This window comes from Sorex araneus, chromosome 5 (assembly GCF_027595985.1).
Source record: "Sorex araneus isolate mSorAra2 chromosome 5, mSorAra2.pri, whole genome shotgun sequence".
NCBI classification, from domain to species: Eukaryota; Metazoa; Chordata; class Mammalia; order Eulipotyphla; family Soricidae; genus Sorex; species Sorex araneus.
In genome coordinates, this window is record NC_073306.1 from 100063579 (window position 1) to 100089438 (window position 25860).

Below are 25860 nucleotides of genomic sequence, written 5' to 3' on the forward strand. Positions count from 1 at the left end.
TCAATTAAGAATTTTGTACATTTATGTACAAAATGATAAAAAAGGATTATTTGGATTCTTTCTATTCTAGAATATGGTTTTAATAAAAAAACTTAAAAATTTGATGAGTAATATTTGTTTAGAATAGCTGTTTTGTTCCTGATCAGGATGAGGGACACTTAAAAATATGCAAATACCAAGAACCTATCTTGTATCACTGTATCACTGTCATCTCATTGTTCATCGATTTGCTCAAGCGGGCGCTAGTAATGTCTCCATTCATCTCTGTTGCATGCTAATGTAACCCGATGGCATATTGGGGGTTCTTTCAGAATCAGGGGAATGAGGACCATCTTTGTTACTGTTTTTGGCATATCGAGTACACCATGGGTAGCTTGCCAGGCTCTGCCGTGCAGGCGGGATACTCTTGGTAGCTTGCCGTGCTCTCCAAGAGGGCAGAGTCTTTGGGGGCAGCCTCTAATCGCCTTTACAGGTGTTCCCAGTCTACTGAATGTAAGTTTTTTTGGTCAACTGGCATGTTGCAACGATCTGCACACTGACAAATACACACCTGCCTGTGTCTCTGGGCAGCACCTGGGACATCTGCAGCTTCAGGTTGATCTCCCCAAGGTTCATGGAGTGCGCCCAGAGGTTGTTGTGCAGCTGGCAGAGCAGGACCCTATTGCAGAGGGTCTGTGCCAGGTCGATCACCTGCGTGGATTCTCAGGTCACCCAGTGGTTGGTTGACAGCACCCCACAGTGGATGAACCACTGTGCACACTGCCGCCACAACTCTTTGATGGTGCTGCGACTCAGGCCAGCCAGGGCAGGTGCTGAAGCTGCAGCCACCACCGTAGTTTCCCCATGCCCCACCGACACCATTCTGTCCAAATCTTGCAAAACAGCCAGCAATGTCCATCAGGAATCACGTGTAGAGTTCCAGCAGGGATCATGAGTAGAGTTCCAGGCCTGGCGTGTCGAGCCACATGTTGTCTAAGGTGAGATGGTGAGCTGGGTTGGGTTCAGGCGATGAGGGGTTCAGGCAGCATCAGCGCTATCTTGCCTCCTGTCAGATACCAAGAACCTATCTTGTAGAATGAGTAATGTATAGGATATACTGACAGTATGTTACTTGTATACAAAACTTTATGCTCTTAACAGTAATGGTTTTTATCTGCATAAATTTAATTATGTCTTGGGGCTGGAATGATAATACAGTGTCTAGGGCATTTGCCTTGCACGTGGCCGACCCGGGTTAGATTCCCAGCATCCCATATGGTCCCCTGAGCACCACCAGGAGTAATTCCTGAGTACTAAAGCCAGAAGTAACCCCTGTGCGTCACCAGGTTTTTGACCCAAAAAGCCAAAAAAAATTTAGTTATGTCACATCAGTGGTAGACTTGAAGTGAACTATTCTTTTGTATACTTGAAATGAAATCTTGCAGTTTTCTGCAACTTGAATGAAAGTAGAGAATGCAAAATAAGCAAAATAAATCAGAGGCAAGACAAATACCAGGTGACCTCTCTTATCTGTGGTATATAGATAAAACAACATTAGGGTATAAGAATTGAATGATGCAAACCCTTGGGCTTTGCAGAACTGAGATTACAAGCGTGAGGGATGGAGGAATGAAGAGGTGAACTAGAAGTAACATAAGGACAGTGTTGAGAGGATCTTGGGCACTTTAGTGATGAGGGGGTGTAGTAACTACATGAAAACCATGAACATTAGCACTGTTGTTAACCATGTAACCCAAACTTTTAGTAATAGAAATCATAATATATATACACATATACATACATACACATATAACACACATATATGTGTTTATATATAAATGTATTATATATATATATATCTCATGATTTTATTTCTTCCCTCCTCTTGACTTCTGAAATGCTTTAGACCAGAACTGTTTTGGAGTTCTCTGAGTACAAATGGAAGGAATAAAAGTTGGAAGCAAATTTTCTGAGTATAACTTATTGGCCATGTAGGATAAACGGTTTCAGGGCTTTTCACATGTAATCTGTGTAGAGGTAATATTTTACACATTCAAATATGGAACATTTGTTTTTCGTTTTCATTCTGTAAACATATCATCATCATCATCATCATCATCATCATCATCATCATCATCCCATTGATCATCGAATTTCTCGAGCGGTCTCAGTAACATCTCCATTCGTCCTAGCACTGAGATTTTAGAAACTTCTCTTTACTCGTCCTTTCCAATGGTGCCACATTGGAGGCTTTCAGGGTCAGGGGAATCATTGTTCCTGGTTTTGGCATATGAATACACCCCAGGACTTTGCGGGCAGGAAACTCACGGTAGCTTGCCTAAGCTATAAGATGTCTTCCAGGAGCTTGGTTTTATAGTCTCTGGATGTTGGCATTGGTGGGATTACATGGTGCCAGGGGCAGTCCCTGGGTGTGACCACCTAGCTACTGAAAAAATGGGTGATCTGGGCTGAAGAGGCCCAGTTCTGATCCAAGCAGGCTTGGAGATCTTCAGCCCCAGGTCCCACACACCTGGGTTCCTCTGCCGGTTCCTTCATGCGTGAGGCTTTCCAAACGTGTGGAGAGGGGCCTTGAGCATGGCTGTGGCTGGGCTCCAGAGGTCTTCGGCTTCGGGGGTTCTGCTCGGGGTGAGGAGAGAAACTGAAACCCCCCTCCCAGGGGCCCCGGTGAAGACAGCCAGGCGCTGGGGCAAGAGACTGCATCTCTTGGGAAGCTTGGTTTTAATCCCACCAATTTACGTGCAATCCCACCAACGGCCAACATTCATTCTGTAAACATAAATTCAAAAACTTTTAAAATGTGGTAAAAACTCACTTCTGTTTTGGTTTGCAATCTGACCTTGTAAACAATATTTACTAGATTAACACTCAAATTGCTTTTTGAACAAATAAATTTCAGATTTAATACTTAAATGTTTTAGTTCAGAAATATGTACACAGATAATGGCGTTGCTAACTGAAAAGTTTATTCAATCAAAACTTAATTTTTTCTGTCCATTGTTTTCTTGCAGGGAACAAATCACAAGACAGTGGAATAGCCGAGATGGAAGAGCTTCCTGTACCACATAACATCAAAATAAGCAACATTACATGTGATTCGTTTAAGATTTCATGGGAAATGGATTCAAAATCAAAGGACCGTATTACACACTATTTTATTGACCTTAATAAGAAAGAGAACAAAAATTCCAATAAATTTAAACACAAGGTAAAATCATATTTTGTGTGTGTGTGTGTGTGTGTGTGTGTGTGTGTGTGTTTCCAATTTAAAAGCTTTTTAAGACATTTGGGGTTATTTTGCTGGGAGCTGTACCCTGCATTACTCAAAAGCTACTCTCGATTGTGTGCTGAAAGGATCACTCCTCACAGTGCTCCAGAGACTACATAGTGTTTGGTATTGGACCAGGCCTCCTGTGTGCAAAGCACGTCTTCATCACAGTGAACTATCTTTCCAGCCACTATAAGCACATTTTGAAAGAATCAATGATACTCTGACTTTTGTCTATGTAAATTTGACGTTGGGAATGGAAATAACGTGTCATTTTAAAAATGTCTCCTTCTAAGAAATTCTATACAGAAATTTTATAAGGAAAGGAAATGCCAACAAAATAAAAATTTCCTTTAACAAAGGTAAAAATCATGTAAACATAAGAATGAACACATGTTAGAGTGTACATAAATGAGTTAGCTAAGGAGATATTATAAGCATTTCAAATATCATCCAAAATCACTATAAATAGATAAGGATAGTGAAATGTGTACATAAGTTGTTGGAAAACTGGTTTCTGTTGGGGAGCGAGGAGGAATGGGAAAATAGGGACAGAATTCCTCTGAATGTATTTAGACAAAGATAACAGAATCGTTGTTTTATAAACCTATATTAAACTTGGAAAATACCTTCTGTGAAGTCGGAAAATAGCCAGGAGAATATACCAGAGACAAAATATAGTTTTCCAATGAAATAAATATTTTTACTTTAATAACTGAAAAATGAAACTAGTACAGCTTGTAAACTTTATGAACGGGTTAGAAGGATAGTGCAGAACTTGTCTTGCATGTGGCCAACCTGAGTTCAACCTCCAAATGGTCCCTGAGCCCATCAGGAATGATGCTGGGCACAGAGCAAGGAGTAATCCCTGAGCAACGCTAGGCATGGCCCCAGAACAATTATTTGAAAAATAAACTTCATGTAATATTTGTTAAATTTGGGGGAATTTTTTATGCAGTTGATCGTATGGTTTCAGATAGATCAGATTTTAAATATTTTAGATTAACACTTCAATATTTATTAAACAGAGGCGTTACTGGTGCCTGCTCAAACAAATCGATGAGCAACGGGATGACAGTGACAGTGACCTGTCATATTTGTCAAATATTCATCATGATTTGTCATGCATTTTAAAATGTTTTCTGATACATATGTACCTTTAGAAGTAACTATTTAAAGAGGGTAATAATCATCCAGTTTCAGTATTATTTTTTGTTTCAGTATTTTCACTGATGATAAAAATTGATTTGTTTTTTGTTTTGATACTATATATATTTAAAATTTTTTTATTGAATCACTGTGAGATAAACTCTTACAAAGCTGTTAATGATTAGGATTCAGTTCATGATTAGATTTCAGTTATACAGTGTTCCAACACCCACCCCTCCACCACTGTACATTTCCCAGTACCAGTGTCCAGTTTTCCTCCCATCACCCCACGCCCCCTTACCCACCACCCAGCCTGCCTCTATGGCAGGCATTTTTCTCCTCTGTCCCTCTCTTTGTCTCTCTCTCTCTCTCTCACTCTCCTATAAGAACTATCAAATATCATCTCAAAAGTATGCATACTAACAATAATTGGATTATATACACAGATAAATATGAGAAGGGAAATGAAATTTATATCATTGTTTCTGTTTTTAAATTTTGATTGCTTTCCAGTAATTGAGTGTTTTCATTGCTGACATTTGCCTTAAGTAGCTTTGAACTATTTAATATGGAATAATAAAGAGATCATGATTCTGACTCCCCTTTATTCTCCATACTTGGAATAATATCTATAGAAATGTAATTAATATTTAGCTGTTACCTTTGTTTTATTATTTAGAAATACCTAAAAATGGGGCTGGAGCAATAGCACAGTGGGTAAGGTGTTTGCGTTGCACATGGCCAACCCGGATTCGATTCCCAGCATCCCATATGGTCCCTGAGCACCACCAGGAGTTAATTCCTCAGTGCATGAGTCAGAAGTAACCCCTGTGCATCACCAGGTGTGACTCAAAAAGAAAAAAAATAGAAATACCTAAAAATTTCCTAAAATATACAGACTGCATATATTAGTACAAATAAAGAAGATATTTCATCTTTAGTAGAAAATTTGTTCATTTATTTCACATTATCTACTTTAAAGTATTATTTTCTTCTTCATTAAGTATAGAGTCCTATTTCAGTGGGTTTTTTTAGTTTCATCATTTTTATCAGTGTGTTGAATTTTAAGGAGTATATATAAGTAATTTACAGAAAATATTACTAAAAATCAGTAAAACTGCAAAACAAGTTAATTTATGTCAATTAGCTGTATGATCTAGGGAATATCCCTTTCAAAGTTAGGGATGGTTTCACATCTAAAGAATAAGATTTGATTATAAAAGTTGTTGAAAATATCTTTAAACAGGGAAATCTGTCATCAGCCAAGCAGATATTAAGTTGTCAACATTGTTTACAGTTGATTCATTCCATACTAACAGCCATTAACCTCTCTCCCTTCTTGCCTATATACATCTCCTCCTTCCATCCTCTATTTCCCTCTTCCTTTTCTTAGGATGTTCCAACAAAATTGGTGGCAAAAGCTGTTCCTCTGCCAATGACTGTCCGTGGACACTGGTTTTTGAGCCCAAGGACTGAGTATACAGTAGCAGTGCAGACGGCCTCAAAACAAGTTGATGGTGATTACGTTGTTTCTGAATGGAGTGAAATTATAGAATTCTGTACAGCAGGTAAGATACAAATTCATAAAAAAAAATCTTAATGGGTCTAGAAAGGTAATTATAGAAAAAAGTAGTTAAAGATAATACATTTCATTGATTATTTTGCGTTAACAGTAGAATAGCTTAACAGGAGGAAAATGTATTGTTTGGAGGAGCTTAGATAATCACAGCAAAAACAAGGTAATGAAATCAAACTATTTTGGTGCATGAATAGTATGCTCTTTCAGAGTGAAGTTTTATAAATAAAAACTGATGCAGTTTGAAAATATGCCTCTTTTGGAAGATTTTATTTTATTTATTTATTTTTCTTTTTTGGGTAACACCCAGAGATATTCAGGGGTTACTCCTGGGTCTGAACTTAGGAATTACTCCTGGAGGTGCTTGGGGGAACCATTTTTGATGCCAGGGATCGAACCTAGGTCAGACACATGCAAGACAAATGCTCTACCCGCTGTACATCACTCCAGCCCCTAGGCATATTTTATTTTTTTAATTGTTTTTCATTTTTTATTTTCACAGATACTAAAGAAATAGCCTTACCTAATTTAGGGGAGTTAGGCAGATCTCAATGAATGTTTCTAGCAGAAATGCCGTTAAATTTTTTTTTTCACTTTACTGGAAAAACTTAAGAACATCTGTCTCTGTTTCTTGTGTATGTGTGTTTGAATTATTAGAAAGTATCTCATAGCCATATGGCACTGTAATATTTGAAATGGAAAATCCAGCCACTATTTTATGTATCACTAAGAAATAATTCTACCATTTGTAAAGTATGAAACTGTTTTCTCATAGCTTTTATAGTCAGACTCACGTCAGAGATGCTAAAATGTCTGAAATACAGTTATCATAGTTTGGTATTTCCATCTTCTTATTAAGACAGCTAGCTTATATTTTATGTGTCATGTTTGAATTAATCTATCTCCCAGTACTTTTATTAAAATCCTTTGTTTCCTATCTTCTACTTTTGGTTTTGTACTGCATTGCTTTCTGTTTATTTTCATTGCTCCTTTCAAGGGATGTTTAATTAAGATATTCTGTAGATAGTCACTTTTTTATATTGCTTTGATAAATGTTTCATGTAGAAGTGTAGGTAATGGTATCATAGTATTTATTAAAAACATAATTTGCCTACTAAAATGCTATTTGACATCAAGTAAGAGCAGAAAATATTATTTCTCCTTTAGCTCAAGGAAGAACTTTGACTTGAGCATAGTACAGCGGGTAGGGTATTTGCCTTGCACGTTGCCAACCTGGGTTCAATCTCTGGCATTCCGTATGGTTCCCCAAGCACCACCAGGAGTAATTCCTGAGTGCGGACACAGGAGTAACTCCTGAGCATCACCGGCTGCGAATTAAAAAAAAATTACCACCTACTTTTATCTATATTTACTGTGACAACTGTGTGAGATCTATTTAATTATTTGCATATGAAAGTTTGAAAAGCTTTAAGTCTTCTTAGCTTCATTTAGAGTGATATCTTTGTTGCTTTTTTGTTTAGTTAACTATATCTCATATTTTTTTTTGGAACTTATGCAGTAAATAATAAGGAAACAGCTTTTGAAAGTGCAGCAGGGGTGGCTGGGGTGAATATGAGAACTAAGAACATATGCCTAGCTTTTTCAAGACCCTGAATTCAAACTCAGCATCACATGACTTCCCGGTTATCATTCCCATGGCCTCAGAGCACCGCCATCTTTGCCTGTCTTTTAAAAAAAAATCTTGAGCTAAATGTTCTGCAGTATTTTTCTATAAATTATTTTGCATTTTTATTTTCATGAGTAAAATCTAAGAGTAATTTAAGATGTCTAAAACTTGTTCAATTTATCAAATGTCTCATATCACCTTTAAATCCTTAATTCTATCACTTTGGAGAAGGCTTTTGAATAAATTATCCTTGAATCAGGACATTTAATTCAACATTTATTAAGCACATGCTGTGTGCTATGCATTATGAAAGATAGTACAAATAGATAAAATGCCACAACTAATGTATTTCTAATCTAGTCTGTGATGAAGATAAAATTCCTGTGCTTATTTTGTATATGTGTGTCTTTAGACTGTCAGCTCTTTGAAAGAAAAAAGTTTATCTTTTAATCTCATAGTCTAATTTAACACATTGCTTTGTACATGGCATAGTACATAGCCTGTGTAGCTCCAATAAAGTATCCATATCATTTTTTTGATGAGGCTATTAGCTCATTGTCAAATATGTGATGTGTGACATATATTCTTTTGTTTAGTAACAATATGTTTTTGCTTTAGTTATTTTGCCATTTCTGGGACATGTAGTTGTGCTCAGAGGATCATATAAACTCAGGGGTTAGCTTGTGCCTTAATTTAGCTATCTCTCTGGCCCTGTCTTTTCATCTTTTTATTTTACTGTGCTGGTTTTAGTTAGATTTAATCTCATTTATGTTTGCTTTTGGGGTTGGATCCCCAAAAGGTATCACTGAAGCCTATAGCATGGAGGGTTTCTTCTATGTATTTAATTATTTGGAGCCTAAAATACAAGATTTTAATCAGTTTTGAGTTAATTATTTTACTTGATGTGAGTTACCCAGTCATGTTGTTTTCTCTGTGGCTGTCCAATTTATCCAGTATCATTTATTGAAGAGAGTGTGCGCTTGACTCTTTTGTCATATTTACTGCCTGCATGTATGAGGATTTAATTCTTAGCTCTCAACTCTGTTCTCTTGATCTATGTGCTTACTTTTGTTCCAATACTAAAGTGTTTTTCAATGATGCTGAGGGGCTAATCTTGGCTCTGCACTCAGGATTCACTCCTTGTAGTGCTTGAAGGACCTTATGGGTATGCTGGGGACCTAGCCTGGGTCAGCCACATGCAAGACAAGCACCTTACCTGCTGTACTATCTCTTTGGCTCCTATTGTTTTGATTACTATAGCTCTGTAATATAGTTAAAAATTATAATGACCCCGTTCGCCCCCCTTTCCCACAAGTGATGACTTTGGTTATCAGGGTCTTTGTAGTTCCATACAAACTTCAGTAATGTTTCTCCCATTTAGATGAAGAATGACACTGGAATTTCAAAAGGAATTGCGTTGAATCTGTGTATTGCTTTGGGTGATCATTTTATTTCTTTCGATCATGTTGGTGATCATTATGGATGGCCATTTTGATTCTTACAATTCATAAGCCTGGAATATATTATTTCTTTGTGATTCTTCTTTTTAACACTAACACTTGCTTGGGTTTTTAGCATAGGTATTTGTTTAACCTCCTTTAACCTCCTTAGTTTATTCCTAAGTACTTAATTCTTTTTTATTCAGTTTTAAGTGGAATTGTTTTCCTCTTCTAGTTCATTGCTTATTTACAGAAATGCAATAACTTTTTGTAAATTGATTTTGTAGCCTTCATTTTTATTGATTTATTGATTACTGAAGTCTTTACAAAGTATTACATTCTTTTTCTCTTTTAATAAAGTTTTATCACTAAAAAATAAAAATTTTGACCTTATGATTTTATATATATATCATATATATGTTATCCATTTTAAAGACTGAAGAAAATCAAAGTATGGTACTGGTTGACAGTAACTTGGTTATGTGGAGTCTATATTCCTTAGCATCTTTTTCAAATTTTTAATTTCCAAAAATGAAATAAAGCTAAGGGTATTTTTAAAACTATAAAAATACTTTGTAGAAATTAAAATATGTCAAATGACAATGTTTCTTTTTAAAATTCAATTTTATGTTTAGATAACTGTCCTTATGGTGAATTTAATGATCTCTTTTTTATTAATCATGTAGTTGACTCTTTTAGCAGTATTTTTTAAGAACAATTTTTTTTTGTTATTTTCAGATTACTCAAAAGTTCATCTAACACAGCTGTTGGAGAAAGCAGAAGTGATTGCAGGACGCATGCTTAAATTTTCTGTTTTTTATCGTAACCAGCACAAAGAATATTTCGACTATATTCGGTAAGGATAAAATAATAGTGACTTGCCATATATTGTTCTAAATTATTGGCAGAGGTTTTCCTTGTGTCTGGTACTGTGAAATAGAGGTTCTAGTTTTCTCTTTAAAATATTGGGGCTGGAGCGATAGCACAGCAGGTAGGGCGTTTGCCTTGCACGCAGCCGACCCAGGTTTGATTTCCAGCATCCCATATGGTCCCCTGAGCACCGCCAGGAGTGATTCCTGAGTGCAGAGCCAGGAATAACCCCTGTGCATCGCCAGGTGTGACCCAAAAAGCAAAAAATAATAATAATAATAATAATTCTATTTGAACCTTTTTCCTCACAATAATTAATTAGGAAAGAATTGTAGAATTTTTCCCCCACTTCATTTATATTGCTTTTGTAATCACTTACAAGATTACACATCCTGTCTATTTAAGTAGAATGTCTCCAATTTGCTCTGTTTATATAGACAAGAATGTCTTTTAATTTGTTTTGGGGCCACACCTGGCAGTCCTTAAGGGCTACTCCTGGCTCTCTGCTCAGAGGACCATGCAGTGCAATGGATTGAAACAGGCCTCCCACATGCAAAACATATGCTCAAACATGGACTTAGGAGAATTTCATATGCATTTTCCTCTAATTTCCAAAAAAGTCAGTGCCTTCTGTTTCATACCAGCTACTAAATTTTTTTCTGATCTTTTGAATCTCTTTCAAGTTGTTGAAACTAAGAGAATATTGATTATTAGTGAAATATTATGGTAAATCAAGTATGATATTCAGTCATCTAAGTGTGTCTCATTAACGTTGGATTAATTATTCATGAGGCCATTCACCTTTGTTTACTTTTGAATTTTACTGTTTAAATTGTGTATTTAAACACTAGAATAGCCTATTTTTGCCCCTAGAAGCAGTTCCCATGAATTTAAGAGATTCTATGATACCATAAGCAGTTTTAATACTGGTAAGATTTTTTATATTTGTAGAAGAAAATTGCAGGAGACTAAATAAGTGTATTTTAAATGACAAAAAGGTTTTTAAAATGTTAACTACGATACACATGTATATATAGTTTTAAAGCATATATATATATGCTAATCCCAATGATTTATCATTTTATACTAATCCCTGTAATTTATCATTTGAAATGCCTCCTAACACTAAAAAACGCAAACTCTAAAAAATTATTCAACTGGTAAGATTGTACATGAAAAAAAAGTAGGGAACTAGTTTTTGGTTTGTTTGATATCTCTATAGTTTTTCTTTTTGTTTACTTTGGGGTTGGTTTGGGGACACAACCAGTGGTGCTCCGGGCTTACTCCTGGCTTTGCAGTCAACCTGGTGTGCTCAGGAGATGAATCCAGGTCGGTCACTGGAAAGGCAAGTACCATACCTGCTTTTTTGCTCTGGCCCCATTACCTGCATAGTTTTTTGTTTTTGTTTTTGTTAGTTTTTCTTTAATTTCTTGAGTAACTATGAATTACAAAGTTACAAAGCTTCCTGATTGAATTTCAGGTAGTGTAATGTTTAGGTATCAATCCTTTCATCTATTCCCATTCCCTCTGCCAGTTCTTTCCAGTTTCTCTCCCACCACCCAGCCTGCACACAATTTTTTTCTTTTTTTTTTTCTTTGAGGCATTGCGGTTTGCAATACTATCTTGGTTTCAAATTTAACTCAGCTACCAGCTAGGAAAATGCAAAGAAAAAGGATAAAAAAAGCAAATTTAGCATTTGGTTTCCTCATCTGAAATACTTTTATTATGACATCTTATATATTTTTATTGCAAAATTATCCCTCATATATGAGTATCTTATAAATGTGTAGTTTAATCTATAATTATTTTGAGCTGGTGGATTGTTTACTCTTGATTATACTTAATTCCTGGTGAATGTCATTACCCTAATTTATAAAGACTAGAGTTACAAATAAGTTATCTGTTAAGCTATTGATTTTTTTTTCTTTAGTGACATTTTATTTCACTCACATGTGTTACTTAGAGAAAACAGATAAACTATATAAGCTTTTTCTGGTAAGACTAATCACTGGTTACCAGAAAGGAAGTGAATAGGCCACAGGGCTAAAGGGAGAGTGGGTTACTATCAGGATAAAAGGGATGCACATATTAACAGGAATGCATAACCCAAATCTATATGTATAGATTGGTATAAGTATACAATGATACTTTAATATTTTTTAAATTAAAAATACTTTAAAATTCAAATATTTTAAGTACTAAGAATTTTTTTAAAGATGAACATTAATAGAATACATACATACTTTTTTAGTACTAGATTTTGATTAACGGAATATTTGCACTGTAGCAAATATTTCAGTGACCACTGGAGGTCAGTATTTCATCTGGTTTTCTTTGTCTTTAGTGGGGAAATTGATGTATTTCCAGGTACTTAGATATTTCAAAAATTACTTCACCTATTTCCAAAAGTTCTTGTAAGAAGGATATAAGACAAAGACCAAGAGTCTGAAAAATGAAAAAAATTTTTACATATATACTTCATGTAGGATAATTTTATATTGTATATGTCAATTAGGCTACATATAAGTACATGTATATTAGATATTATTTTTTATATAGTGTATATATATATATCCTGTGACTGTTTCCAGTATATTAGTGTGAAAGATATATTTACTGGGGCTGGAAGGATGGTAAAGCAGGTCAGGTGCTTGCCTTGCACATGACTGACCCAGGTTCTATCTCTGGAACCTAGTATGGTACCCTGAGCCTGCCCCGTGTGATCCCTGAATGCAGAGCTCAGGGATAGACATACTATTTTGCTCTTTCAAAGTTGCTTCTTACAAAAGCTTTACTTACAAATAGTGAACTTTACCTTCGATTACAATATGCTTCACTTACATAATTTACTTAAAGTGTCACATTGTTACTGAGAATTTTTGAATGGGAAGAAATCTTACTTATTCAGGTCCCAAAAGGATCACTGGATGCCCTAGAGGACTCCAGGCATTGACAGTTAAAAAGCTAGCCCTCCTCCCCCTTGAGCAACCCCAGGGTTATCAGGGTAGTGCCCAGCAACAGAGCTAAAGCACTGACCCAGGTGACTGAGGATTACTGAGAGGGTCCCCACTGCTTCGGAGGCCCCCAAAAACAAACAAGAATTAACTCACACCTGTAAGCGTGACAAAATAGACAAAAGAGTCAAATAGACTAGAAACAACAAAAGTTAGAGAGGCTGAGATAAAAAAGGAACCCTCATACACTGTTGGTGAGACTAAACTGACACAACCTCTGTTGAAAACAAAATGAAAATTTCTCAGAATATTAATAATCATCTCTATATGGCCCCAAAATTCCACTCTTAAGATATATATTTCTGAAGGTACATTAATTTTACTTATTTGGGGGTTTTGCATCACACTTGCTCAAGGTGCTTGAGGGCTACTCCTGTCTCTGTATGTAGGATTTGCTCCTGGCAGTGTTCAGGAAATCATATGGTTCTCTAAGCACTGCCAGGAATAATTTCTGAATGCAGAGAGCCAGGGTTTGACCCAACCCACTCCCCCCATAAAAAACAAAAAACAAAAACACCTGGGTGAGTAGCATGCAAAACAGGGACTTAACTCTTGTACTGTCTCTGGCACTGACACTTTTAAAATTTTTTAAAGTTTATTGAATCACCGTGAGATAGTTACAAACTTTCATGTTTGGGTTACAATCTCACAATGATCAGACATCCATCCCTCTACTAGTGCACATTCCCCACCACCAATATCACGGGTATACTCCCCCTTTCTCACCCTCCCCCTGCCTCTATGGCAGACAATATTCCCCACACTCTCTCTCTACTTTTGGGCATTAATAGCTTGCAACATAGACACTGAGAGGTCATCATGTTTGGTCCATTATTTACTTTCGGCATGCATCTCCCATCCCAACTGGTTCCTCCAGCCATCATTTTCTTACTGATACCTTCTCTATTCTATCTGCCTTCTCCCCTCTGCTCATGAAGCAGTCTTCCAGCTACAGGGCAATCCCTCTGGCCCTTGTATCTACCGTCCTTGGGTGTCAGCCTCATGTGATGTTATTTTATACTCCACAAATGAGTGCAGTCCTTCTACGTCTGTCCCTCTCTATCTGACTCATTTCACTTAGCATGATACTCTCAATGTTTATCCATTTATAAGCGAATTTCAAGCAAATTTCATAACCTCATCTCTCCTAACAGCTGCATAGTATTCCATTGTGTAGATGTACCAAAGTTTCTTTAACCAGTCATGTTTTAGGGCACTCGATTTGTTTCTAGATTTTTGCTATTGTGAACAGTACTGCAATGAATATATAGGTACAGATGTCATTTATACTGTCTTTTTTTGCATCATTGGGATATATTCCCAGAAGTGGTATTGCGGGGTCATATGGAAGCTCAATTTCTAGTTTTTGAAGGACTGTCCATATTGTTTTCCAGAAAGGCTGGACCAGTTGGCATTCCCACCAACAATGAAGGAGTGTCCCTTTTTCCCCACATCCACGCCATCACTGGTTGCTTTTGTTCTTTTGAATGTGTGCCAGTCTCTGTGATGTGAGATGATATCTCATTGTTGTTTTGGTTTGCATCTCCCTGATTACTAGCGATGTGGAGCATTTTTTCATGTGCTTTTTGGCCATTTGTATTTCTTTTTTGAGGAAACTTCTGTTCTTCTTCCCATTTTTTGATGGGGTTGGAGGTTTTATTCTTATACAATTCTACAAGTGTCTTGTATATCCTTGATATTAATCCCTTATCAGATGGGTATTGAGTAAATATTCTTTCCCATTCCATGGGCTCTTTCTGTATTTTGGTCACTGTTTCTTTTGAAGTGCAGAAGCTTCTAAGTTTGATGTAGTCCCATTTGTTTATGTCTGTTTCCACTTGCATGGTCAGTGCTGTTTCATCCTTAAAGATGATTTTTGCTTCAATGTCATGGAGAGTTCTGCCTACATTTTCTTCTATGAACCTTATAGATTCATGTCTGATATTGAGGTCTTTAATCCACTTTGATATAACTTTTGTGCCTGGCATTAGACAGAGGTCAGAGTTCATTTTTTTGCAGGTAGCTATCCAGTTTTCCCAGCACCACTTGTTGAAAAGGCTTTCCTTGTTCCACTTTGCATTTCTTGCTCCTTTGTCAAAGATTAAGTGGCCATATATTTGGGGGTCTGTGACAGGATATTCAACTTTGTTCCATTGGTCTGCAGGTCTGTTTTTAATCCCAATACCATGCTGTTTTAATTACTACTGCTTTGTAGTAGAGTTTGAAGTTGGGGAAGGTGATGCCACCCATCTTTTTTCCAAGGATTGCTTTAGCTATTCATGGGGGTTTATTGTTCCATGTAAATTTCAGAAGTGTTTTGTCTATTTCTTTGAAAAATGTCATGGGTATCCTGATAGGAACTGCATGAAATTTGTATAGTGCTTTGGGAAGTATTACCATTTTGTTAATATTAATTCTCCCTATCCATGAGCAGAGGATGTGTCTCCATTTCCTAGTGTCCTCCTTTATTTCTTGAAGTAGTGTTTTGTAATTTCCCTTTATAGGTCCTTCACTTCTTTGGTTAAGCTGATTCCAAGGTACTTGATTTTCTGAGGTGTGTGAATGGGATTGTTTTTTTATATTTTTTTCTCTTTCATTATTTGTATATAAGAAAGCCATGGACTTTTGGGTGTTGATTTTGTAGCTTGCCACTTTACTATATTGACTAATTGTTTCTAGGAGCTTTTCTTAAGAATCTTTAGGGTTTTCCAAGTTTTTATCATATTGTCTGCAATTAGTGATAACTTGATCTCTTCCTTTCCTATCTGTATGCCCTTGATATCTTTTTCTTGTCTAACTGCTATAGCCAGGACTTCCAGTGCTATATTGAATAGGAGTGGCGAAAGCGGGCAACCTTGCCTTGTGCCCGATCTTAGAGGGAAGGATTTCAGTTTTCCCCATTGAGTATGATACTTTCCATGGGCTTTTGGTAGATGGCAGCTTTGACTATATTAAGGAAAGTTCCTTCGATGCCCATTCTGCTGAGAGTTTTCATCATAAACGGGTGGCACTGACACTTTTAAAAGATATATGTACTCCTATGTTCACTGAGGCACTATTTGAACTACCCAAGATATATAAATAACCCAAGTGCCCAAAGTCAGATGAACAGATGAATGGAAACATAGATTGAACTGAGATTATTATGCTAATCATAATGAGAAAGATAAATACCAAGTGATTTCATTATACAAAAGGGGAAAGAAAACAAATGCCTGAATTCTAACTGCAAATCTGAGGCAGAGGACAGTAGGGTGAAAAGCATTCTGGTTTTTAATATTAGACAGTTAACTCTCAGACTTAGCGATAAATCCATAAATTAGTGCTTTAATCCTGATGTACCAAAGAATGACATTCCTCTTCTTTGCAGTGAACATCACGGAAATGCTATGCAGCCTTCTGTCAAGGATAATAGCGGTAGCCATGGTTCTCCTATCAGTGGAAAATTAGAAGGCATCTTCTTCAGCTGCAGCACTGAATTCAATACTGGGAAGCCACCCCAGGATTCACCTTATGGAAGATACAGGTTTGAGATTACAGCAGAAAGACTTTTTAACCCCAATACTAACTTATACTTTGGGGACTTCTACTGTATGTACACTGCTTATCATTATGTGATTCTTGTTATTGCCCCTGTGGGATCACCAGGAGACGAATTTTGTAAGCTGCGCCTTCCTCAGCTAAATTCCAAGGATAATAAATTTTTGACCTGCACAGAAGAAGATGGGGTACTGGTTTACCACCATGCCCAGGATGTCATTTTAGAAGTTATTTACACTGACCCTGTGGATCTTTCTCTGGGCACCGTGGCAGAAATCACTGGTCATCAGCTCATGAGTTTGTCTACTGCAAATGCAAAGAAAGATCCCAGCTGCAAAACTTGTAATATCAGTGTTGGACGTTAATGCCCACTTTCCTTACTCAGTCCCTTTTTTTCCCTTAGGAGGATTGATTCTGTGTTAGCCATTTTCATCATCACCAGATTTTTTCATTGAAGCATGCACATGCCGCTATCACCAAAAGCAAACTGCCACTTCTCAAATTTCATTCAAAGCTGTTTCAGTGTTTCTTATGCCCTACCCTTCCCACCTACTTTCACTGATGAGATATTCTAAGTTCTCCTTTTGACTTTTTATTGCCTAGATGCTGCAATGTTTTTATTTTTCCCTTATGCCAAACATAACAAAACAATGATATAAACCGCTTTAGCAAAGTACAAAATAATGGCTTATCGATGGTGTTTAAATATGCATTCATTTTAATCTACTGAACAAATATTGGGATAACTCCAAATTGCATGAAAGGGTATAATTGCAGCATGAGTTAAATCTTGAAGACTAGAATTGTCAGCACTTCCAACTTGTTGTTTGACTGTGTTATTTATGTTATTTATATTAGCTAACAGGAAACAACTGCTGTGTTTCAACATAATAAATATAATAGAAAAATATTTTATTTGTATTGTTGTATAAAATATTTACAGTCATATAGAATATATAGTTACATTTTAATAGCAATTGTATACATGTCACGAAACAAGTTTCCCTTATCAAAGATGTAGTTTGTAAACCTCAAATAGTTGTGTATCTGTCCTGTTACAAGTAGTTGACTTTAATTAAACAGCTTTATGAAGGACAATATTCTGATTCATAAAAGTTATAAAATACCAGCTAATACAGAGAAAACATTAAGCCTCTGAAATAACCTGCTTCTGAAATAATCATTATTCTTTCTATTCAAACTATATGAAAATGTGAATTTCTTCAACTTCATGCTTAAACATTACAGAAAAATATAAGTACAAACATGGTTGGTACAAGAAAAAAACTCAATCCTTTACTAATTTTTACAAAAGTAAAATTAATAAATGTGTTTTAGTATAAAATAACAAAACAATATACACTAAATCTGATGAAGCAAATAAAATATTCTAGCTTCTCAAAGGTATCATGACAATTTCCAAACCTTTCATACAGAATGAAGCTACAGCTCATGAGAAAAATTTTAGACCTTACAAAGTAGAGACCTTGGAACATTAAGAAAAATGTGTATTCCCAATGGAAAAATAGTTATATACTTTGAGATATAGTAAACAAAAATTAGAAGTCATACCTATGATCACATTATTTACTACAGACAAGTCTCTATCCAAAATACCTATTTTTAAATTTTAATACAATTTTATTTTAGTATAAACAACTCTCAGTTATAGACAAAGATAATTCACAAAGTACATGCTATCAGAATTAACTTTGGTAACCAGAAATGTAAATTTTCAGATAACAGAAAATAATTGCTATTTTTGTGTAGAAATAAAAAATTAGCAGTGACACATTCTAGAGTGTTTTAGGATACTAAAGATCTAGCATACTTAAGGGACAAGGTAGTTTATTTTTTAATCACTTAAAACTCTATTAGAAGTTTCCAACAAATCACTTTCTTATTAGATATATTCCTTCATACATAAAAACTAGAGTTTGCCTCTTCTTACTGATTTTTTAAAAAATCATACTCCTATATATCAACATAAGCCATCTTTGGACACTAAAAGATATTTCCCTAACAAGTGAGTGATCTATTGAACAGTTGTATGTTATATGTCATTTAAATTTGATAAAATATTGGACATCACTGAATCAGAGACACTGGGTTTTCTCCTTAACATAGAAGAAACTGACTCCCCCCATTATATTATTTGTGATATATCCCCTCATTCAAATTCCTTCTCATTTTTAATTATACTTGCCATCCTTTCTCAAAAACAATACTTCCATTAAAGTGCTTCAGTTTTCCATATGTTGAAACTACCTAGGAAGATTAGCAATGGAAAATAAACTTGTTTTTCTTGGGCTAAGGTAATCACAAACATTTCTTGAACCTCAAATAGTTTTGGCCACATCTTGCTTGCTGATGAGAACCTCTAAAAGTCTCAGTTTGGCTTTTATGTGCTTGTATTCATAGTACTCATCTGCCATTGGTATTCTGTCTTCCTTTTGTGGACTTCTGCAAAGCAGAAAATAGAGTGTATTATTTAACAATAAAAACAATTAAAAATCATTTTATAATTCTTACATAAGAAAGTACTGGATAGCAGTTTCCACTTAATGTTTGCATCTTATCTTCCCTTTCATCTTTATTTACTCCCTCTTCAGTGTGTTAGGTTATCATAATCGCCTTTAAGAATTTTTTTATAGCAATATGATCTGAAAGTGTATGGGCATATACTGGAGGTCAAGTACAATGGTGGGAGTATGGAGGGAGGAAAACGCCCCCAACACATTCCTATTCTAGTCATTGTCTTATTTTTTGCATATGTATAATGTTTTGCATTTATAAAAGTTAGCTTAAAACTCTTAAAATATCATATATATTATGAATTTATGATTATTGTTAGAACAATCATAAATGATTACCTCACAATGTGAAATATTTTCAAATTTTCTTGTAATTGTAATACAAGTATCTGCTAATGTGCAATGGAATCAGTGAGAAGTTCTTTGAAGTAATTTATGAATCTAAATTGCAATGCCCTTTTGCATTCTAATTTTACTAAGGCTAGACATAGGACAATGCATAGATTTTTATACATATGCATTATAACCACTACACATTCTTGCCATTTATTTTGAAAATGATTATGTAATATATGGAATTAAAAACATTTTCCTTCCCAAAAAATTATGTTGCTAAGAACTTTAGGTTCTAAGGAGGTTCTTGTCTTATTGGTTGATAAGATAGTCAATTATTTTTAAAATATTTCCACTCGTCACATTGAAATGCAAGTGGTAGAAGACACAGATGAAGCCCCCACAATTGTTACTGACCACAAATGTAACTAGTCCCATACACATTAGCAAGGCTGAAAATGAGTAAACAGCAAACATGTAATATTTTATCTATATTTTTCTTCTATTTTTCCAGTACAAAAAAAGGAAACATTTCTTAAAAATACACAAGCTAATCAATAAAGATACTAAGAATGCAGTGGTGTACTATATTTACACTGTCCTATACCTTCTAGTACAAAACTCAGAACATTACATAAATCTATGAACAGTTACTCTTAAATATTTCATAAATAATGACAAAGTTATCTAAATTTGCTTCTACAAACTTATAGCTGTGCCTATCTAGTGCCTTAATTGGTGTAAACAGATCTAAGTTAAGAGATGTTCTAACTTAAAAGGAAATAGTAATTATCAAAAATATAACTTTACCTTAGTCTTGATAAATAAGAATATGCTGGCCAAAATGAAATTTTTTGATAAGAATTACCTGGCAAAATTTCCCCGTTATATAAAAAGTGATAATTTTTGGCACACAAACTGGCTTATGGTTCTGATAACAATATATCTAGATTATATCAAGCCCTGTGTATCAGAAGTATTACCATGAACATTTACAGTGCCTTAAAAATTTTAGTGGTCTCATGAATATTTTACCTTATGAATAGTTATGTATTACCAATAAAATATAATAAGATTAGGAAAATAGGATTAAGTTATGATTTTCCTAGTCATTAAGCTTATTTCAGTCATAGTATATCACAACTTTTGAATTTAAGATATACTACCACAAGAGGGCATATAACAGCAATCAAATACAGGCATACCTGAAGAGGATTCAAGACTCGAGGCTGCAACAGATTATTATGTCTAGAAAATAACTAGCTTTCCTCTATGTTAAAAGTCATACTGAGTACCATTTCAGATTTAGTAGGCAGAACTATAGTACACTGGGATGTTCACCCATTCTTAAAACTTCTTGATTTTTTTTTTTTTTTTGAGGGAGGAGACTCTTTTTGTAGTTTTTGTTTTGGAGTCACACCCAGAAGTGCTCAGGGTTTTACTCCTGGTTTTGCATTCAGGGATCACTCCTGGCAGGCTCAGGATATCCTATGGGGTGCCTGAGATTAAACCTGGGTCAGCAAGGCAGATGCCCTACCGACTGTACTATTGCTCCAACCCCAAAACCCCTGTGGGTTTAAATAAGTAAAAATGAAATAGAAAAGTTGCATGAAATTTTTATATAAGAAAAAGATGGAAAAGAGAAGAATACAATTATTTTGTACCCTCAATGTAATTACTATGCAGAATTTTTCATGAATTCAGATACATTAGCAGAAAGGCAAATAGGTTGGACTTGCATAATAATTAGAAAGTAAAATTCCAGGTAGAAAACTTAGATGGCTTACATCTGTATTGGTGAACATAAAACATTTCTAATATAAGGTTAGTACTAGTCAAATAGTCCTAAAGTACTGAAATGAAACATCTCTACTAAAATGCTACTAAGAGTAGCCCAAACTTTTAAGTGTTTTTATAATAATCTTTTTTTTTTACCAGGGTGACCCTCACACTGCTGAAATGAAAGTATTTGAGGAAAGGTAGATAACCAGATGAGAAAAATGCCAAGGAGCCAGTATAGCACTGACTCCAATCTCTGCCAAGTAATAATGTTGTTACTTTAGAAAAGTTGTATCCTTTGTTATTTTTAATGCTGGTACACTGCCCCCATAATAGAGTTATAATTTCCTATGGTATCATAATAAGTTGCTATTTAATCCTTACAAACATGAAAATTATAGGATATGTGAGTGATTTTTGCTTATATTCTAGAAGTAGATCAATAAAACATCTCTTGACTGTGATATGTAATGTAGTATGTATGCAATATTTATGTAATTTTGATGATATAAAATTAGAAAAAACTGGATTGGATTTCATAATGAGATCTTGTGAAAAATAGAGGGCCATGCAATAAAACATTTAAAGGATAGAATAACAGATATGAACTTTTGACCAACTCCTAAAATAAGTACAGGTAGATCCTGATGTTTAAAGGTTATATGTAAAGCAAAGGAAGCAATATTAAAATGGAGGATATGGAAAGTATCATGTTAAGTGAAATGACTCAGAAAGAAAGGGACAGGCATAGAAAGATTGCACTCATCTGTGGAATATAAAGTAACAGAACGGGAGTCTTAAAACCCAAGAGTAGTAGAGATGAGGACCAGGAGGTCTGCTCCACAGCTTGGATACTGGCCTCACATTCTGGGAGAAAAGGGAGCTGAGATAGAGAAGGAAACACCAAATAAAAGATGTTGGGAGGGCCCTTTTGGGTTCAATGATGCGTGCCAAAAGTAGACTAAAGACGGAACACAATGGCCACTCAATACCTCTATTGAAAACCACAACACCCAAAAGGAGAGAGAATAAAATGGAATGCCCTGATGCTGAGGCAGGATGGAGTGGGGGTGGTGGGAGGGATGCTGGGAACATTGGTGGGGGAGAATGGGCACTGGTGGAGGGATGGGTAAACAATCATTGTATGACTATAATGCAAACACGAAAGTTCATAAGTTTGTAACTGTACCCCACAGTGATTCACTAAAAAAAATTAATTAAAAAAATTAAGGCTATATTGTGGAATAAAGTAGCCAAAAACTAAGAAATTTCATGGCTCATAAATTGATTGTAAAAGTCTAGATAAACTCAGTAGTTACCAGTTTTTTGTGTATAAAATCAGGGATTTGGGGGAGTTTACCTTTTATTATTTTTAAAGCCTGTCTTTAAAAATAATAAAAGGTAAACTCCCCTAGCACAGCGGTTGGGCGTTCGCCTTTCACGCAGCTGAGCCGAGTTCGATTCCTCTGCCCCTCTTGGAGAGCCCGGCAAGCTACCGAGAGTATCGAGCCCACGTGGCAGAGCCTGGCAAGCTACCCGTGTGTATTGGATATGCCAAAAACAGTAACAATAAGTCTCTCAATGAGAGACGTTACTGGTGCCTGCTCGAACAAATCGATGAGCAACGGGATGACAGTGACAGTGATGTCATATTTGAGAACATAGCTTTTCACAAAACATTTGTAATGGTACTACTGTCTAAATATTACACTAGAAAATCCTGGCTCAAGGTCATTATGGAAATTATTTATATCTGTATAACGTCACTGTATAAAGTGACTGTTCCTACACAAACTGTAGCTAATCTTGAAAATAGTTCCCTAAGAGGTGTTAGTCTAAGAAATATTTCTAATAACACTTACCTTCCTGTTTGTTTAAAAAACTGTTCTTCAAATTCTCTTAAGGCTTTCCGAAGTCTCTTCTTGTCAGCCCTAGTTTCTCGGAGATGGTCAAGAAGTACAGGCCTATACCAATTGGAACATATGTGTATCATTACTTTGCTCTGGCCTGAGAAATCATCTGGAGCAGATTTGTCTTTCGGCAGTTTTCTGCCTAACAAGGGACTGAGAACAGGCAAGCTGACTAACTCCATTATAAAAAGTGATGATGGTAAAGAACAAATGAATGGGTGAGGGGGAAATATTTTTTGAATGAATACTCCTCAGTATTTGCTGATAGATTAAATAGAAGGAGCACAATAGATTTTAAAGAAAATTCTATCCTTTAGAGTATATCAGGAATAGCAAAATCCTTGGAAATGAAATATAAATCTGAGAGAAAGCTATAGTTAAAAATTGTACACACTTTATACTACGAAGACAATAGAGAAAAGTACTCATATTAGAGCAGAATTTATTTTTACTTATTTTTTACTTTTTGATTGGAGGGGAGGGACGACACCTGGTGGTTCTTAGGAGATTGCAGTCCTGGGAATTAAAGTGGACTTTCCACATGCAAAGCATGCGCTCCAGCCATTTGAGCAGATTTTTTGCGGTGGCGGGGAGGGGGGAGCGGTGGTGGTGGTCGGTAGGGGGTGCACACCTAGTGCTTAGGGCTTACTCCTGACTCTGTGCTCAGGGATCACTCCTGGCAGTGCTCGGGGGACCACATGTGGTGCCAGGGTCAGCCGTATGCAATGTAAGGAACCTACCTACCATACTATCATTTTGGCCCTTTAGAAGGAATTTTTATCTGTGGGACTTGTTTATAGTTTTAGAAACTTCTTGAGTTTCTTGATATTAGATACGGACATTTTAAAAATTCCATTACCTTAAAAAAAACAATATATGGGGCTGGAGCGATAGCAAGGCGGATAGGGCATTTGCCTTGCACGCAGCTGACCCGGATTTGAATTCCCAGCATCCCATATGGTCCCCTGAGCACCGCCAAGGATAATTCCTGAGTGCAGAACCAGGAGTAACCCCTGAGCATCACTGGGTGTGACCCAAAAAGCAAAAAATAAAAATAAACAACATAAAAAATAACTACCCAAAGGAATCAACTAATATATTATCTAATGCGACAGAGAAAGGGAAGAAGAAAGGAGAGGAAGTGAGAAGGATGGAAGATTAATTTTTACTTTAAAATAGGTCACTCTTCCATGATCTAAACTTGACATAACAATTCTAGAAGCACATTAAAATCTCAACAACTTAGTGATGCTTGGTCTTATCATATTTGTAAGGATTCTATTAATATCCTGGGGGCATACTTATAACCCTATAATTTATGTTAAAGAAAATTTTATGTCCTACCTGGCTGGATACATAAACCAAAGAAGGCCAAATAAGAGGAATGCATGTTACTGAATAATGATAAGAAAAATGATCATAATGAAAATTCAAATGGAGCTATTAGGAGCTATTAGGAAATATGACAGCCGATTTACTTAAGACCAAAGAAATTGCCATTTTGAGAAACTATATGATCTAATAGATAAAAATTAAGGTCATAATAACTGCTGACCCATAAAAGAATTTCTGTTCCTCTGGTCCAGTATTCTGCCAAGAGTTCCAGAGTTTGCCAAAGTGGAGATAACTCCTCAACCCTGAGGACACCAGACCATCCAGGATGGTGGTAGTAGCCTCACATACTACCCAAAAAACTTTGTTTGCTTATAGGACATAATTTCCAGCGGGGCATTGAGTATTTTTCTGAAAAGGGGACATAAGCCAAATAATTTTGACAATATTGAAAATACTGCTAAATACTGCTAAAAATACATGCAACTCTGTAAGACTGATCAGCACTTACAGAATCTCTGGGACGTTATTAGGAACTTTGGCCCTTCATAGCTTTATCTTTACAATTTTCCAGTTAAGATAACCAAGATATGCCTCCGGAGCAACTTTTGATAGTCTAGTAACTCTTTTGAGCTTGGCATATACTTGAGAAGCCCCAGATAAGCAGACATTAAAAGGATATCCTACCCTTAGAATTCACACTTACATGGTGGCCTCGTGTAAATTGGACATGGAAAGGGTTGGTTGTTTGATTTCCTTCTTTTCATCTGGTATCAATACCCGAATAGGCTCACTCTCATTAGAGTAGATGAGATGATCACCAACAGCAAGGTGAGGTGTTTGCTCTGGCAAAGAAGATTGCTGGCTTCCTTGTGGATAATCTTCATCAGAGTCCTCTTCTTCATGCTTATCACAGGCAAAGTTAAAACCATAAATGGTAAGTGTATCTTAACAGATCAAACCAGGAAGGGAAACCATAAACAGATACCGCAAAAACAGTAAATGATCCCTGTGATTATTTTAATCACATCTAAGAGGAACTCCTTTGTCGCAAAAAATTTCACACATAAGTTAATGAGCATCCATACTGGGCTAAAAAACTCTTCTGTTTGCTAGGTCAAAAAAAAAGTACAGCCATCCAGAATATGATCCAAATTGAACTTCACTACTCACTGGCTCTTTCAATCAGACCTAAGTTCCAGCAGTTATCTGGGTTAGATGAGATGGACATCTCATCTTTTGTTATCCAGAAATACACCAAATTATTGGAGTATATTCAAATATAGATAATATTCACAAAATTCACAAATTTATAGAAGTGCTCTATGAAGTTGGTCAAAGCAAAGTTTCTCCTTAATCTTACTTTGGTAATATCACAAGAAAATTATTTTTGTGGGGAAATATGAAAATTATACCCCCATTTAAAATTATGCCTCCTTAGTATGTGGTGGTGTTGTATGGGCCATAGCAGGCAGTATTAAGGGCTCTGTGC

General features: G+C 35.8%; 2 protein-coding genes across 6 annotated transcripts in view; one reads left to right on the forward strand and one right to left on the reverse strand.

Moving 5' to 3' along the window:
• The window catches only part of PHYHIPL (phytanoyl-CoA 2-hydroxylase interacting protein like), a 34402-nt gene extending 17012 nt beyond the window's left edge, over window positions 1-17390 (forward strand). For both annotated transcript variants that reach the window (XM_004616528.3, XM_055138450.1), the window contains exons 2-5: window positions 3009-3205; window positions 5808-5982; window positions 9795-9912; window positions 16311-17390. In XM_004616528.3, the coding sequence (XP_004616585.2) occupies window positions 3009-3205; window positions 5808-5982; window positions 9795-9912; window positions 16311-16845 (1025 nt within the window). In that variant the 3' untranslated portion in view covers window positions 16846-17390. The remainder of the gene's footprint in view (window positions 1-3008; window positions 3206-5807; window positions 5983-9794; window positions 9913-16310) is intronic.
• FAM13C (family with sequence similarity 13 member C) overlaps window positions 17372-25860 on the reverse strand; it is a 150779-nt gene continuing 142290 nt past the window's right edge. For all 4 annotated transcript variants that reach the window (XM_055138449.1, XM_055138448.1, XM_004616526.3 and 1 more), the window contains 3 exons: window positions 25075-25274; window positions 22989-23090; window positions 17372-18943 (listed from right to left, as the gene is read on the reverse strand). In XM_055138449.1, the coding sequence (XP_054994424.1) occupies window positions 18820-18943; window positions 22989-23090; window positions 25075-25274 (426 nt within the window). In that variant the 3' untranslated portion in view covers window positions 17372-18819. The remainder of the gene's footprint in view (window positions 18944-22988; window positions 23091-25074; window positions 25275-25860) is intronic.